The 18104-nt window shown below is 45.2% G+C and overlaps 1 protein-coding gene across 1 annotated transcript in view; it reads right to left on the bottom strand.

Annotated features, from left to right (window-relative positions):
* The window catches only part of SFXN5 (sideroflexin 5), a 1920751-nt gene that overhangs the window by 1630810 nt on the left and 271837 nt on the right, over positions 1 to 18104 (bottom strand). The window contains exon 3 of the mRNA XM_069632305.1: positions 1604 to 1681. Within this exon, the coding sequence (XP_069488406.1) occupies positions 1604 to 1681 (78 nt within the window). The remainder of the gene's footprint in view (positions 1 to 1603; positions 1682 to 18104) is intronic.

Genomic DNA, 18104 nt, shown 5'->3' on the forward strand with positions numbered 1-18104 from the left:
GGCAAGAGTCAAACATGGTAGGGGGGGAGGAAGAGACAGGGACCCTGATGGCATGGAAATCATTAATAGCGGGATTGTTTGGAGCCGTACAAGATTGGACAGAATCTACAGGCAGCGAGACCCCGCCACGTGCGGCAGACACTGAGAACGATGAACAGACAGGCTCATGAAGGGGGGGGAAGGGAGGAAGCAGTGACCAAGATTGAGAATTAATATAATTATTTTGTTTCAAAATGCACTGCGTGTTTGGTTGTATTGCTGTTTTGTTTGACTAAAATTAATAAAATCGTTTAAAAAAAAAACTACTCATAAAATATGTATTAAAATGGGCTTTACCAATACAAACATTAAAAAACAATATTACTGCCGCTGTGGGATAACAGTTACACTGTGTTTGCTTTTGCTCACTACTCTATATTAAAAAGAATGGGCCTCTTTACGAGGTCCCCAGTGCAGTAAAAAGGCCGGAATTATTGCTGCTAATACAGGCATCAGCATTTTTATCTGACTGGGGAAACCCGAATTTGCTGGTGGGGGTCTGATCTACTAGCAGCCATGACCTGCTGGTACTTCGAACCCCTACCGGCAAAGAAATAACGGAATCCATGGCGCTACCAGTGCCGGTCATTCCGGCAATCCCATTGCATAGAGGCCTTACTGTCATGTCCGCCACCCATTAGTCCTGGGATATCAGGCGGCATAGACAGTAGGGACAGTTTCCCAGTATAACACCGGAAATATCAACAGGATACCGGGAATCTTGTAATGAGCCTTATAGTAAAAAGTCTGAAAAGACAAATAAAAGAGAAAATCAAAGGGAGGGGGTAAAAAATAAATAAACATCAAGTTATAATATTTAGTCTTCAGCAAGTGGGCTAATATGAAACATAAGGGCGCTATTTAATCCTTGAATGACATGCTGGTACAATACACATTACATGTGGCGGAACGGCTTTGGGAGTGGCAAATACCACCTGTGGTATATTTAGTAATAGTGGATGACGTATGTATCTCATTTCATCAGAGAATAACTCCAAAATGTACCGAACAATATCACCAGTTATGATTTTTGCATTCTTTGGAAAGGGTTTAATCCTTTCCTGAAAATAAACTGCTTCCCGTCATTATTCCAGCGCTAAGCAGCAATACAAAACACGCTCCTCGTGTGTTAGTCATGACTGTAGGACCAGCTCGGCGGTGATCCCATTTTCAGTCATTACCACCACGTGAAGAAGGCGTGTTCCACTGGAATTGGTTTTGCTGACAGAAATGATTTTTAAATTCCCACAGTAATGGGTCCTTCTGTAGGCGGTACTATCTGACCTTCAGTGGCGATTTCCATGACACACCAGTGATATCATGACCACCCTTACCAGAATGAGGCATGAATTTGCTAACACGCAGAACCACCATTCACATGAATATCAACTCATTTCGGTGGGTTGGAAGCTCATCTTCCCATCGTTAAGGTATAGATTGGATGAATGAATGAATGAATGAATCAGTACACACAATGAGCGCTCTTCCCAGCACACCAATTCAAGGGGTGTTGTGTATCTGCAGTAGTGAGATTCTAGAAGTAGCTGGTGTTGGCCTATGCTACCTGTTCATTGGTGACTCCAGGTGGTAATGTCCCATGCTTATAGTCCTCCAGCAACTGTACCGCTTCCTTAAGGCGACTCTGCAAACAAAAGCAAAACACGGGTGAGGAGAAAGATCGTTTGAGAAACAGGAACTTCATCTATAGCATGCATTGTTCAAATCTGCTTGTGGACTATCTGGCTGTAGCTTGCACATAGAGAAGACGCGTTCCATGCCACATCAAGTAATGAGAAATAGAAACTGATGAACAAATGTCAAAGAGTGATACTGATCATAATGGGCTGTGGGAGAGTAAGCGAGATGGCAGTAAGGGGGCCAGGTGCATTACAAGGAAGGTGAGGGGAGCAGAAAGCAAGGGTACACATACAAGGTGCCCTGATGCAGAGGCCCACCAGTAAATCTCCAGAGTTCCCTGTAGGCTTTCCACCATTGTCCCCTTGCCCAATCCATCATCTGCATCTCCACACTTCGGAAACACAGTAGACGGTCCCCAAATGATATTTCTTGTGTCCTGTCTAGACAGTCGTTTCGCCACTTGCCTCAGGAGCTACACGCCAGTGATACACTGATGCAACCTCAGGATGCTCCAAACACTGGTGTCATGCATTAGAAGACAACCCATGATGCCCCAACTACGCCTGAGCGTGTGTTGCTGTTAGATGAACATGAGGAGGCATGTGCCCTAGTCTTGACAATCTTGACCGGTGCACATGGGAATCCAAGTGCTGGAAATCTACGCCATGCACACCTGATCACTCTCTGCTACAGGTCCAAATTGGGGGGCCAGAACGAGGACCTACAGGCTCCTTTGGGAGATTTAACGCAACATCTCTGACGGAGTATTAAAAAATAAGATGATGAAATGTAGTTATAAAATAACTATCTCGATATCATGGAGCCATCTGAGATGGGTGTACTTGGATTTCTAGAGCATCTTCTCTACTGATTCCTTGGATTGTGGTCAATCATCCCACCATTACACGACAATACCCATGAGCTAAGAAGTCCTTGAAGGAGCAAGCAATCCAACAGCGACAGCCAGTGGTGGATGGCAGAATCGCAGAGCCATGCCAGGAAGCGCAAGAAGAAATGGAGAATGACTGTTTCTCGTGGGCCGCCATTGCAGTACTGCGGCAAACCCACGCTTAAAGACAATGCGCATAAGAACTGTGTCATTTTCTGTGTTTGTTGTGGGCCACCAAAGCGGAGCTCTAGTGGAAGAGTATGTCAGGAGGAGCTTTACAGGCATTTCAAAGCCTTGTATATGTACACCATAACCCCAGGGAAAGAACAAGATGGCTATTGGATTGGGGAACCACGTAGGTGCCAGGACCAATGGGAGGGAGAGGAGGAGCATAAAAAGGTTACAATGGGAAAGTGGCAGTGTGGGGTGTTCGGGTGAGGTCAATGGAGGAGAATGCTGCCGGAGAGACCCAGCAGAGGAAGGACGCTGCAGCGGAGCATGGAGGAAGATTGAGAGCCTATGCAAGGTGACGCATTAGTTGGTGAGAGAAAGAGGTATTGCTTGTGAGAGTGTGTGCATCCATTCATTCATTTTGTCATTTCTATAGCAGCTTTCACCATAATTATGGTCCCAACGCCCTGTTGGTTGAATGCCCTCGGATGGACCAGTGTCCAATTTTGCGTAAATTGTGAGGTGATATTGCGCATCTGTGCATTTAAGCCATTAAAGTTACCTTTTATTTATATTTCTTCTTCCCTCTCCATGCAAACTCAAAAATTCTTTTAGCCTTTTGTGTTTTTAACAGTGATTGATGCAACAGTGATGAATACAGAATGATTACAGACCAGTTGTGAATCAATAATATTTTTATAAGCAGTATAGATATGTACAACCTCTCCCTGTCTTTCACCTAGATAAGCGGCACACCGGGGCAATGGCTTGTCTAGACAGTTTATGAAAAATCACACCAACATTAACATGCAAATGCCAACAATTTCTATAACCTTAGGTCAATGTTCCTATTCCCCTGATGGCAAATTGGCAGAGAGGAATTGCCATAGCATTTTGGTGCTGGACTGCCCATGTGGGCGGGACAAAGACTGATATGCAAATGGATACTTCCCACTGTGAAAGGTACAGTGAGCAAAAAGCGTGTGCTGCAAACTCTCATATCAGAACAGGTTATCATGCCATGTTCTTTCTGGAGAGGAGCGCCTGCTACCTTCTTTGAAATGTTTGCAAGGAACTTGGGGTTGGTCACCCTGAGTTACCTGGGGGCAACTAGACGTGGACTCCCTGCTCACTGTGCTCAGAGAGACAAAGCTTCACCTCACTGATGAGGCCCAACAAGGCTGAAACACGTGTATGGGGTTGCTTTTGGTACTCTTGTTCAGAGAGGAATTGCCATAGCATTTCGGTGCTGGACCTCCCATGTGGGCGGGACAAAGACTGATATGCAAATGGATATTTCCCATCTGTGAAAGGTACAGTGATCAAAAAGCGTGTGCTGCAAACTCTCATCTCAGAACAGGTTATCATGCCATGTTCTTTCTGGAGAGGAGCGCCTGCTACCTTCTTTGAAATGTTGGCAATGTAGGTTACAGGTATCCCCAAGTTGATTTCTCATAAATGGGGATTTACGTCCTTTTATATTTAGCCAGTCCAGGGTTTTACTCAGGCTTACGTTTAAGTTTCTTTTCCTCCCCATCCTCCTTTAACTTCGCTCTCTAGCTCCCCTTAACTTAATTATGGGAGCGGAAAAAACGCTGCGATGCACCCCGGTGCCCTGCTTCTCATCTGAGGCCCACTGGTTACTGTTGGCAGTTTCGGCATCCTCCTGCGGTGCTGCACAGCCCAGCAGTTTTCCTTCTCAGTTTCTCAGCATGGTAGGGACCTCTCTGGCTCTCTCGCGGTCTTGGTCTCTCTCTGTCTCTCTCTCTCTCTGGGAGCCTCTGCTCCACTCCCAGCAACCACAGCTCTGCCACTCTCCCGTTTTCCTTGCATCCACCGATACGTCCGCTTCCTCGCCCGTTTGCGTACCTGCTGCTTGGCACGAATGCTTCACCTGCAGCTTCAACCACTTCATTGTTTTTCCGCCCTGCTTTAGCCTCTGATGCTCCTTCTCTTCCTCTTCCACCTCTCCTCAGCTGTGGTACACTTTCAGATTTAAATGGCCTGCTCAGGTGCCTTGCATTCAAACAACTAGACCGCACATTCTCTCCAATGGCATTTGTGATCCTCATTAAGTCCTGGTCCATCTTCCTCTTCACAGTACAACAGGTATTATGGATCTTGTAGTCCATAATGGATTTAAGTCTTTTGGGTCTAGTCATTTATGTTTAATTGTTTAACTGAATATTCTTAAAGTTAGGAAATGTTATATGAGGGATGTGTGACTTATCATTAGGGCTAAGATTTCTACTCAAAACAGAATCATGGCCATTAGAAGATATTGCATCTAATTTAGGGACACACAAAGTATATACTTTATTCTGTCTGGGTAATTCTTCACAAAAGGTTCTTTGGATTTCCTCATGAGAGGGACTTTTATAATGACAGCATGCCATTAGATATCTGGGTATTATAGGATTTACATCCTCACAAAAGGATGAATACTGTGTCTCTCCCAAGGAGTCATCACTTCCCTCTGACAGCCATCTCCTCCCATGTGATCCTTCCTCATAGGGTCCCCCCCAGGGTTAGGATCAGGTAGCGACTGCCCTCCCCTGACTACCTGGGAGGAGATCACAGGCTGGGGTTTAGTGATGCAGGATTCATCACATGGCACTCAAGGACAGTAATTGAATAAAGGGAAGCACTAATGAATAGGTTCTAAGAAAACTGGACACAACTTGAAAATAATAAAGTGATTGTGAAAGCAGCAATAATATAGTTAAGTTAACAGATCTCTTTAATAATTCACAGAGCCCCACTCTCAGTTCAAGGGTCTTATTACAAATGCATCAAAAAATGTGAACTGTTCTTTGGAACAATGATGACATGCAACTGATCAGAGGCATCGGTTGAGCAAGGGGTTTAGTAAGTAGAGCTAGGGCTGACCATAGCTCTCTTGTCTCTAGAGGGATTCCCTCTCAAGCTTAGGTGTCCATAAACCCTGGTTAGAGCGACCGGCCATTAACCCCTACTGCTTAATAGCTGGCTTCTACTATAGATGGTTCACTAATATGCCAGCTGTCTTATGTCCCTCAGGGACTTCTTAACTGGACCTACACTATTGATAGTCAGTTCTAATGGGTGGTGTATGTGTGCCGTTTGATGTTCAAGCCCTCCAGCTCACTACTGATCTCCTCCTCCCCCTACTCTCGACCTCCATCCAACTCCACCCTTCTTCTCTCCTCCCCACATCCTTCTCTGCAGTCTCTTCGATGTTCCTCTCTCCATTGACCTAACTCCAACCTCCGATATTACTACCTTCTTTCCTACCACTTTCCTCCCTCTACTACTGCTCTAACTTCTCTGCATTACTACTTCTCTCCATTTTCCTCACTACTACTACTCTCCATGTAGGAATGCTACTACTACTCTCCCCTCTCCCACTGACTACAACACTATTCATCCTCACCGCCACTTTCTGATGTGACTCCTCCGTCCATACTACTACTACTACCACCACTCGCTCTGCACTAATTCTGCTCTTCCCTCAAACCAGGGACTTCTACTGCATTCACTCACACTCTTCTCACTCCCTACCCACTTCTTTCCTACACTCCTCTCCTTGCACTCCCACTACTACACCCCTCTCTATTAGCCTCACCCTCACCCAACACTCACTCCCTTTCAAAAACCCTATAAGAACCCCCCCTCCTCTTCCCAGAATGGTTTTCACACCAGACTCTGATGTTCTTTCGTCGAGCTGTATGGCTTGGAATTCTTTTTTCAGGTTTGGTGGTGAGTTTACTGGTTTCCTGGGATGCTGGTCACTGCTGGGATGTTGTGAAGGTTCCTGGTTTGTCGTGGTACTCGTGTTGCTTGTTTCCATTGGGTGGATTCCTGTTTGGGTTTTAATCGCTGCTTTCAGGTGGACTTTGGGAGATGCAGTTCTGAAAAAGAAAAGAGGCCCGTGGCCAGCATTTCTATTGAGAGGCATCGGGAGACACAGAGTAGTACCACTGTTCACATTTGTGGCACATGGGGGGGGGGATTGTTTAGGGACTGGGGACCCTCCAACTCCCACTTCACATATCTGGGGCAGGTCTGGTTTGGACTTTTGTTTTAGTCAGCCTCCAGCCACGTGTTGAAAAGGCTCACTCTCCCCTGCACACCCCTTTACCAGTGTCCCGACCCCGTCACAGTAAACATAACCACATGAATAACAGAATATAATTTAATATATTTTATTATTTTTATGAGAAACACGTGTAGGCTATCACTCTGAAGGTTCTTTGATAAAAAGGAAGAAATGGACAGCAACAAATTGTAATGCCAATACATGTGTCTTAGTCTTTTGTCACTTTGATTATCATAATCTTTGTTTATAATTGTTAGGATTCAGGGGCTATCTTCTCCCAGAATCGTTTTTGAGCATTGCTGACACCTACAATCAGTGCCAAGAGACCACTCAGTTTGTGGTATGAGCTATATGGTAAATATTCATGTGGGTTTAAGTCCCAGGAAGTGTTAAGGTTCCTGGGGGCTAAGCATATACCGAATGGGGAAGCATCATGTCCACTCAAGTGTTATCAGGTGATTCAGGGGATGGGCAGGGAGAGAGGCGCGCAGGCTTAGATGGTAAAGAAGGAAGACCTCTAGGGTGACTGATGTATTAGGAGTATTATGTCAAAAGAAATAGAGAAATAAAACATCAATATTTTGTGACTGCCGTGAAGGCAAACGCTGCCAGGCAGGGATTAAAATACGATGCAGACAACCCCCTGCATGGACTCCCTTCTTTTCACCGTCCTGACATCATTACTCAACCCAAGGTCAACAGTTCAGCACACCGTCCAGGCCCTCTGCGTTTCCACCTATCCCAACTGAATGAAATACCAAAGCCCCTTCTGCCTGCCCATGATCCCGCAAAGTTTTTAGCGTACCTCCAGCCATCACTGGATATCTTCTCCGAGCAACCTTTGGTTACCATATTGCCTGAGCCCCTGCTACAAACCCACAAACTTCTCATTGTTTGTCCTGCCCAACTTCAATCACCCACAGATATGTGTCCACTCTTCTGCCCACCTCCAGCCACCACTGCCCACTTTCCTAGAGATCCTCCACCATATGCACAGCAATCTAGACAATAAAGTGCCTATAGCAAAACACTTGAATGTGTCCCCATGCCACAAACCACACCATAGCAAATCTGCCCCAACATTGTAAAATCATTGCAAAATGAACAAAGGCTGGTTTTATCAACTTGTGAATAAATCATTAATATGTCAAACAAAGACATAATAAAGAAGATAACACCATTGCAAAAAATAATTCCCCTTTATTATCTAATGTATATTTTCATTGTCTAAAGTATAATTTCATATATTTTACTAACACATATGCATTTATTGTTGCTGCATAATCTATTCAATCATTTTTCTCTCAATTGAAAGTATAACTACAGTCAATAGTTTCTCTTCTACCATTAAAGACAGCAAACAAGTTTTTTTCCATTTTGATATACTCAAACTCCTCGAACAAATCAGTCACCCACATGTAACCAAGATCCTCAGTGCGGCCCACAAATTGGGAATCCTCTGTTAAGGAGGTTTCATTTGCAGGCATACTCCAAAAATGGATACAAAAATGTTTAAAAAGACAAATGGGCATCGTGCAGGAAACAAAGACATATTAACCCCCTTCCCTCTGCCAATCCCAGCTGGGAGAAGCATCTCAAAACATTCTGCTGCTTGAACTAATTGAAAACATTTCTCAACCCCGGCTCCACTTGGAGCAACTTGTATAACCATAAACCACAGAATTAAAATAAAACACATTAGTAACATTTTGGGGCAGGTCAAACAGCTGATTGGTCAGGCCCTTACTGATAAAATACATTGCCCTTCTTTTACTAGGAAAACACATTTTGTGGAATCAGAACCCACACCACCCCCTTCTGGCATCACAGTCTTGAAATTCCCCACACTTCAATTACATCACCATGTGCTGACCAGCATAATAGCTGAAAATACAGGTTTTAACTAGATGTTGGTTTGCCTGAAGATGAAGTGAGGCAGTGCACGGCACTCAAGGCCAAATGAACTAGAAAATCATCCCCATGAACTCTAATTGGTTCTCTTGGTCTTCCCTATCTGTTCCCTTACTTCGTGGCAAGTCTCAGTTTTGCTTATTTAAGACTTTAATTCGTTTTGGAGTATATTTCTTGCATCCTGGGAATCCTTATCTTGTGCTTTTTTCTGTAATGTTGAAAACACTCCCTAAATTCTTGGAAACCTTGGCTTCGACTCCAAACTACTGCTTGGGATCTGCATCAATTTATGTTTAACTAACTCAGCATGTTATGCTCTCTAAAAATCTCAAGGTGTAAATGAATTAACGAGGCTGGCTGCAGCTTGCATTTTGGAAAAGATGTCTGCCCATTAATGTTGCATTTCTATGTCAGTGAGCTACACTTGCATCAGGTTAGTGTTGCATTCAGCTTAGATATTGCTTATGTTAAGTTCTTCATGTATGAATGGATGCAGATAATATTCGTGTATGAATGCATTTTGACCTAATGCATTTTCTTCATGTTGAGTGCATATGTGCTTCATGTCTAGTGGATGCATGTTTCCATCGACTGTCTGGTCATTCTCGCCATCTTTCGCTCACATCGTGTTCATCCTTTGCTGCACCTGCTTAGCACATGGTTATATGGTTGTCTCAGGGAGTAACGTTTCTCACCTTTACAATACTGGTCCAGAGGAGGGGCAAAAGTTAAAGGGGACATGTTCATCTGTCCATCAACAGGGGAGGGGCAATAGCTACAGATGACATACTCATCTACCCCTCAACAACTCACATATTTCTTTCTGTGCTGAATATGTCTCAACAACAAAGACTGATATGTTTAGGATATTTCTTCTCTGTGAAAGATAGTGAGCTAAAGACTCTGGGTAAGTCCCTCGTAACCAGGACTAATGTCTGGCAGAGGGACTCCCAGGACCCCCCTTGTCAATTTGCATATTTAAGTAACTTTGGGTTTCACCCTAAGTTACTAGGGGAATCCAGACGTGGACCCCTTGCTCACTACTCTTAGAGAGGCACAGCTCCTCCCTACTGATGAGGTCCAACCAGACCGAAACACGTGTCTGGGGATGCTGTTGGTACTCTTGTTCAGAGGAGAATTGCCTAGCATTTCGGTGCTGGACTGCCCCAGGGCAGGACAAAGACTGATATGTTTAGGATATTTCTTCTCTGTGAAAGATAGTGAGCTAAAGACTCTGGGTAAGTCCCTTGTAACCAGGACTAATGTCTGGCAGAGGGACTCCCAGGACCCCCCTTGTCAATCAACAACAAAAAGAACTTTTAAATATCAAGAAGTCATATGTGTTGCCATTGTCAATGCTACACCACAGTGTAGCAAACGACAAGTTAGGCATCTTTTTATTGTGTACTCTGCAAATGAAATAATTAGGGACTCCCAATTTTAGCAGATAAGGCAAAGTGAGATTAAATGGTTTGGCGAGGATCACACACTGATGAATTGGCGAAGCTGGAATTTGAGCCCAGTCTACAATTTAGGAACTTGACCACATATCTCTCCTGTTCTAGTTGGTACTGATACGTGTTAACGCCTGGCTTCTCAGGGTTAAAGTAACATTCTGCTTTATAGAGATGATGTGAAATATATACAAATCTCATAAAAAACTAACTTGACAAATTAAAAGTAGTTCTAGAAACATGCTGAGTAAAAAGGGTACACTTGTAGCATTAGTTTCCCAATAGTGAATGGTAGAATACAATTTCTAGCATGCAGAGTAATATGAGCATAAACAAATCTCCTGGTGTTACGCTCACCTGGTCTCTGCGGAGCCGTTGGGGCACGGTTGCAGCCCTCCCGGGGTGAGGTTTCTCGGGTCCGACTTCGCCCTCTGCGTTTATGTGGTGACTGATGGTAATAGGTGATCCTGCTCGGGACTGCTCCTCTGTGGAGAATAGGAAGCATGAGTATGCCAGCTTGTGTGCCTGATCCCCTTCCAGACCACTTCTCCCAAACCGTGGGACCCGTGGGATGCACTGTCCCTGGAAAGCTCACCTGTTGATTAGTTTTGTTGAGCACTCCGTCCTGCTGCTTCTGGCAGGGGCGCATGTATGATCTGGACCGAGTTCCTTCACTGGTCCCTTGCACGTGGGAGTCCAGTCCTGCTGCGACTAAGCCACTATACTTGAGGTAAGTGTTCCTGTTTGCCTTTGTCTTTCCTCGTCCGTTTTTGTTGTATTGTAAAGTTTGTTGTCTTGTATTGCTGTCCGTTCCACTTTTGATGTTTGTTCTTTTGCTTTCATCCCTTGCAGGTGATGTTGCTGGACCGGCAGAAGCTGCGGAGCTCGAGGCGACAGCCGGAGGGAATGAGGAACGTAGCTGCAGCAGTACAGCAGCTGGTAAGTTAACTAGGGGGCGCGCTGGGTTCAAATGCAGCGTGGCCCTAGGACGGATGTTCTAACCTTGTCTTTCTTCTTCTTTACAGGGTCAGAGTTCGTGGATGCGGAGTGCGGTGCTGTGGCATCGGGATCAAGATCACTGGATGTCAGGAGATGAGGCTGCAGATGAAGTGATGAAGCACCGGTTTCCTGGAGGTGAGTATGCAGGAGAACGCCTGGTTTCAAAGGTAAGTAAACTGGTCCAAGCGGCGGTGAGCGTCCCGTTGAAAGCTAGTGCACAGTAACGCGAAACACTGGCCTTAAGGATGGAGCAGCTTATATAGCGGAGCTTCTGAAGCCACACCCACCAGGTTCAGCCTGCCTGCCACACCCTGCCACACCCAATGAGTCTGCACATGAAGACCAGGTCTAAGGAGCCACACCCAATGAGTCAGAACATGAGGATGTTCTCTGGAATAAAGGCTTTCAGCTCCTGGAAAGTTCTTGTACAATAAAAGCACTCCTGCACTGAAATAAAGTAAAAGCACTGCTGCACTGAAATAAAGTGTTCCTGCTCACATCTATATATGAGCCTGGCGTCCAGCCATGGCCCCTGCGTTTATAGGTCTCAAAGGGACATAAGTGAGTCAAGTGACCCATTGCCCCCATCACTAGATGGCGTGGTTTTTGTGTTCTGGGCCCAGTGGCCATGACACCTGGGTTTTAAAAGTGTGCCAAAGAGCCTTAAAGTTGCGCAGTGAAATAATATGCATTTCAAGGCTATCTGCTTTATATACAATCAATAATATCCAAAGTAAGTTCATCTAAAAATTGTCATCACTTTATAACAAAACTTCACACTAGAATCGATTATATTAAGATTATTCTCAGACATTAAATGATCCCATATTTCCTGCATGAGAATATTGGCAACTTCATAACTATATTTATGGAAATATTGCTGATGCATGCGACTCAAACTTTCACAGTCAATTATGAGGTGTCTTACGGTTTCTATCACCTATTCTCCACATAATCTCCAATACCGTTCATTGCGGGAAATCCCCCATCTAGCATCAATAATTTCATGAGTTAACACCACAGTAAATAAAATTTTGGAGTACAGGGTGTTCAATAATTCCAGCCAAAACATTTGTGCTACGCATCACATGTTTAGATACACTCCAAGTATTAGTTATCGCAATCAACAGACCCCGCCCGGGCGTTCCTATACTCCCTTTTACCACTGGAGCATGTATAGTGGCATATCCATCAAATTCAGGCAGTTCAGTACACCAAGTTTCCTGTAGTAGGGGCAGATCAAAACGGGTTTACCCCAAAATAATGGGTAAAAAAAGACTGAATGCACAATTCGTGTGCATTCAGTTTGGTACAAAAGATCGAATCCCATAATACTGAACAAAGGGAGCAGGGATTGCGGGGGTGTCCCCCACTCCCCTAGTTCCGTATTATGGGCTGCGGGGGTTGCAGCGGAGTCCCCCGCATACATTATATGCCCAGCGGCGGACAAAAAACGTAAATCTGAAAAGCTCAAATTACAACATGCGAACAAGTGGGCTTTGCAATTTTGTAATTCGAGATTTTTGTATTCATTTTTTAACGCAGATCCAATCAAAACACTTGATATCATCGCATTGGCCACTCTCAGCGTTATAGTGAGTATGGTCCCTCGTATTTCAGCATCATATAACAAATACAGAGTTAGGGCTTTTTAGTAAAATTAAATTTAAAAACAGTGGGCAGCCACTGCCAATATCCTTCAATATTCTGATTTTCTCATATTCTGACACATAATTCAGACGTTAATCTATTTCCCTTGCTATTATTAACACCTCGCTGACGAGTCTTGGATTTCTAATTTTTCAAATCATTATTTGCCTTTACTTGTATACTGACGTCATATGAGTGATTTTTAGATTTAATGTTATCAATTTAACCCCTTCACATGCATAGCCCCTTGTAAACAATTCATTCTTGTGCGCTATGACAAAGTCAAGCAATTCCTGCGTCTTAAATACTACATTGGTCGTTACCCAACCATTGGTTATTAACTGATCCACAAGCTGTATATCATTGCTTGTTATTGCATGTAAATGTATGATTCAGTACTATAGATTGCTTAATAAGCGGATGACTCTCCTGAGTAAAGACACAGTTCAATTGCGAGGCAGTTTATCCATTAGGCTCTATAAAGATTCACGCTCTAGAGTCCAATGTGGTACGCATGTTGGCGTGCGCATTATCACTACATGCCAGACCAGCGCTAGTACCTTTCCCTGTTTGTATGCCTATACTGGCAAACTTAGCAGATGTATTATGCGATTCCTCGTCGAATAAACCATGCAGACCACCAAGCGTCTCAATATCATCTTCCTCAATATTCAATTCCCGCTGTAGCCTAGATTGCCTTAGTTGCGCACATGTGTTAGACCAGCATCTCTTGCCAATGTATACCTATGCTCTTTGAGAAAAAGACGAATGGCTTAATTCCCAGTACTCTTGTTGTCATCCTGTTTAATCTGTTCCTTCGCATAACAACTGGGCCGACTCCCTGAGATTATGCACTATCTTACTGTGGTGGGCCACTTTAATCGTGGCAAGGTCATAATTCCAATTTTCTGTTTCAACAAGTCTTACCGAATTGGAATCAGAATTGATAAGAAGTGCTTTCTGTTTTTTTTTTTTAACCTATGACTAGGCCACCCTCAGTTATATCATCATATCCCCTTAGACTTGGCGAGTCTATTACCCTTGGGGTCGAAGGTAACACATTTCCCGATTCCTCAATTTCCTCAAGAAGGGGTTACAGGCTGATATCCCCCCACTTGCATGTCTGTCATCACTTAGATTATTGGGAATAAAAGTTTCAGACATGGTACTATGTACCTAAGCAACTAATTTGACAACGGGTCTCTGCTGTGCCATAATATTGGCAACAGGGGTATGTAAACCTTGTTCGTAATCGACGGGCACCGTCGTAGAAGCGGTTTTAGGAGTGATAGATGAAATGCACTTTCAACCATTTTTGTGATTTTCAAAAGATACTACGCTCCCAGTTTCCTTAAGGATCTTATGCAGAGCTTTCATTGTTTTCTGCGGCGCAGGTACGGGCGGCGTAGTGATCACATAGATTCATTGATCTTGTGCAGAGCTTTTATTGATTTCGGTGGGCAGACACGAGGGTGTCTCAGGGAGTATCCACTTTTTCTGTACATTAGCCATCATTTCACTCATCGCTGGTTTCGCAAGAGAAGCCGGAGGGTGATGGATCTCCAATGCTCGGCTGCAAGCTGCAACTTCTTCAATATATGCGTTTTCCATCGCAGCTATCGCAGCAATCGCCTGTATGCCTAGGGTCGTGATTGAGACACGTGGCGCGTGCATAGGAAAAGCGCTGCTTCTTTCCTTAAGTAGAGTAGGCGGCTCGAAGAGTGTCGTGACACAACCGTCACGGGCAGCAGAGCTGGTAGTTGTAGTTCTCAGGAGTGGACGCCAGGAAACACTGCAAAAAACTGCAGAAAAGCCTGCTTTTAATCGTTATTTCACACAGCATGAAGTTTGTTATGCACCCTTCACATTTGTAATCACCTAACATTCACACTTAAGGGACATCTGACTACCGATAGTCATTCTCTAACAGTAGAACCAGAGACCTTCAAGCCTGAGCCTCGAAATTATTCTAGAACAGGGGTCTGCAACCTTTGGTTCTCCAGATGTATTAGACTAGGAGTCCCATGAACCCTTACCATTGACTATGGGGGTATGGTTAGATGGGGATTGTAGTGCTAAGCAAGGCTGCAGTCGCCTGGCCTATAAGGACTTCAAAGGGCTGATTTGATGCCATCAGTTCACCAGTGTCCCAGACAACTATCAGTTTTGCCTGGCCCAAGAAGTGGCCCTAGTCACGGCACAGAGCCATCACCATCACACAGTCCAGCGCAACACCCAAAGAGAATTCACACACAACAATAATTAAAAGATGACCGAATTTGTTAGGTAAAAACGGTTAGTAGAGATTTTAAAAAAATGCCTCCATGATTCCTATTTCCTCTATGTCGGCTGCCAAGACATCCGCTATGAATGCCTCCGTGTAACGCAGAGAGGCGCCACATCTTTCTAGAAAAGCACTCTCGAGAACAGGAGCTAGAAGGCCAGACTCGTGGATCTCCTCCCTCCTTCACTATCTTAAAGGGGCAATCAGTCACATCATCACAGCCTGGAGGAGGCGCCCTCTAGCGGACGAAGGCGGACGCACCCCAGATCTGCACATAGCGTGATGTAAGGTCGCCTATCATCTGTGATGGGGCTCCCGACAGGATGCGGATGAGCACACTCCTTCAGCGTGCTGCTCTAATGTGATTAACCTGATGAGTGCCGTCAAATCGGCCAAGGGGGAATTCCGCAGAGAGCCAGCTGCTGAAGGACATAAAGACAGCAAGACGGAAGAGGCCGCTGCGTTCTCGGAGGCGCCTGAAAGGGGAACCGCAATGAAGGAAGTGAAATGGGGGCCGCCCGTTCTACTGCCAGTGCCAGTGAGTGCCTGCTATTCACTTCCATCGCGCACAGTGGCGAACTGGTGGCATTAGTCCGCGGATAGAAGCCCCGTGCCGTGTAAAAAGCATAGCTGGAGTGTCTTTCTACTGTGCTACATGCAAGCATGTGCATAGGCCTGTCTATACCACCCACTGTACCCCGAGTTACAGTACCGCCTGGACCACTGGTCATCTATAATAGGCATGCTGGATATGTTGGTGTTAATGGCACTTAGAAATGCACGGCACTGCCAGGCTCCCCTGCCTCAGTCAAACAATGCTACTACGCTTCATTTTCTGTACAAAAGGAAAAACTAAATCAGAAAATGCGACGTACCTTGTTGTCTGCCAGGATGCTGTCAGAGGTCGAAGTGGGCAGGAACTAATGGATACCACGTTCCTGTACTTTTCGGGAAAATCGTCCATCATTCCCTTCTTATAATCCGGAGACCTGTGCCGGAACTGCGGGGAATGGCACCATTGTTTTTTTGCTTCCACCTCTATTTGGGATTCAAATCTGGGTCCTGCTCGTAACATTCTAGTCGCCCCTATTGTTGAGCTATCTCACAAGCACTGGTTTAATTGTAGCTATTTAAATAGCCCTCTTGTGGCATGACGCCAAATCCTGAGTCGCCACATACACCAGTACCACAGTAATCGGCTTTTTTTTCTGCAATTAAGAATGATTAATGTGGAATTGCTGCAGGCACAGATGTGTGTGCAGGTAATGGGTGGGAAGAAGGGGCGGCTACAGTCCTGCACATGTCCTTTAAGAGGCACGAATGGTGGCCTATTCGGAAGGGGAGTGTGCAGAAAGCAGCATGCGGTAGGACACAGTGGGCCTCATTACGAGTGTGGGGTCGATAAGCTCACCTACATCCCTGTTCCCGGACCGCCACACTACGAGTCTGCCTGCAGGGGCCATTGCGCCCGGCATGTCTGCCACTTCAGGCAGACTTGTCACAGAAGCGAGAAGCGCCGGCACCGTCACTGACGGGTGACGGTGACGGTGCTTCAGAGGCCCCATTTCCCGTGGAGTCCTATCCACAAGAATGGGGGCTTATAGAATCTGCCACCTGACGCCCTGCTCCGCCGGGACTTGTCCCGGTGGCACCAGGAAGTCAGGCAGCAGATTCGGTGTTATGGGTTGGCGGCAACCTGGTAATGAGGCCCAGTGACTTAAAGTAATGGTGGTCATTAAGATGCATTTCTTTCCACTGTTGCCTTTACTGTTGGTAGTACACTTGTAAAACAGTGTTGCAGGGTGTAAGGGAGGAAAGTCAGTACTCGGGTTTTAGGTGTGTATTGGGGGAGTGAGGCTAAGAATGGGGTAGGTGCGAAGCGTGGCAGAGGGGAACATAGTTTTGCAATGCTTTTATACTCTTCGACCCCTGTGTATTGCATAGAAAGAAAGTGGATACACGTACAGATGCGCAAGGCAGCAGCTGCTTAATAGCTGCAACTGACCAGTGCCTTTCAGACAGATATTTCTGCTGGCAGGAATAGCGGTTTTCTATTACTTGATCATAACACAGTTTTAGTTAACAGAGTATGCCCCTAACATGAACGATGCACCGAGAGCCAAATTGAACATCCCAAAGGCAGGTCATATCACAGCAGGCAGAAGAAATGGGCATTGGCTGACGATTCGCAAGCACAGTATTCTCAAAACTCTAGCTATGACCCACAAATGCCTCTCGAACACTGCCCAAAGATACCTCTCGCTAAAGTTCAACAAAACTCAATTTGCCAGCCTCACACGGGCATCCCATTCGCACCCGTCTCACCACCCCGCGATTCAGACTTCAACGATCAGGTGGTCTCAGCTTCCAGGTTATTGCCTCCAAGAATTGGAATGCCCTCCCACTGCCGCTAAGATCAGAGCAATCCTACATGGCTTTCCGGAAGCATCTCAAGACGTGACACTCCTCGCTACGTACCTAGAGGAGATGCAACTACCCTAACCTGACCATTTCTGTACGCTACTTGTCTGCTACATTACCTTTGTATTGTACTGTTGTAACTCCTGTAGTGCGCTTTATAAATGATCAAATAAATAAATGGACCGCTCCACAAATTCCTCATAAAAGGCCCAGATTTCATTTTCATATGAAGGTTTTTTTCCTCCTACAGGTGACTAGTTATTTAGTCGCATAATCGCTGCATAACTTTCCAACCAAAGACAGAGACATGGCAACTGTTGCATGGAGAAAGCATAAGGAAAGGCATTACATACTATGCTACAGAGACAGACACAAAATAGAGAATGTTAAAGTAGGCGTCTTCCAGAATTTCAGAAGAGACGCCAGATTTAAACCAGTTAGAGGTGGTATAAAAGTCATAGGCCCTCATTACGACCCTGGCGGAAAGGGGTTTACGCCGGCGTAAAGCATGGCGTACCTTTCCGCCAGACTACGAGTTCCCGTAGCGCCATGGTGCTTTTTTCGCCTGCT

This window comes from Ambystoma mexicanum, chromosome 6q (assembly GCF_040938575.1).
Source record: "Ambystoma mexicanum isolate Mex_15411 chromosome 6q, UKY_AmexF1_1, whole genome shotgun sequence".
Classification (NCBI taxonomy): domain Eukaryota; kingdom Metazoa; phylum Chordata; class Amphibia; order Caudata; family Ambystomatidae; genus Ambystoma; species Ambystoma mexicanum.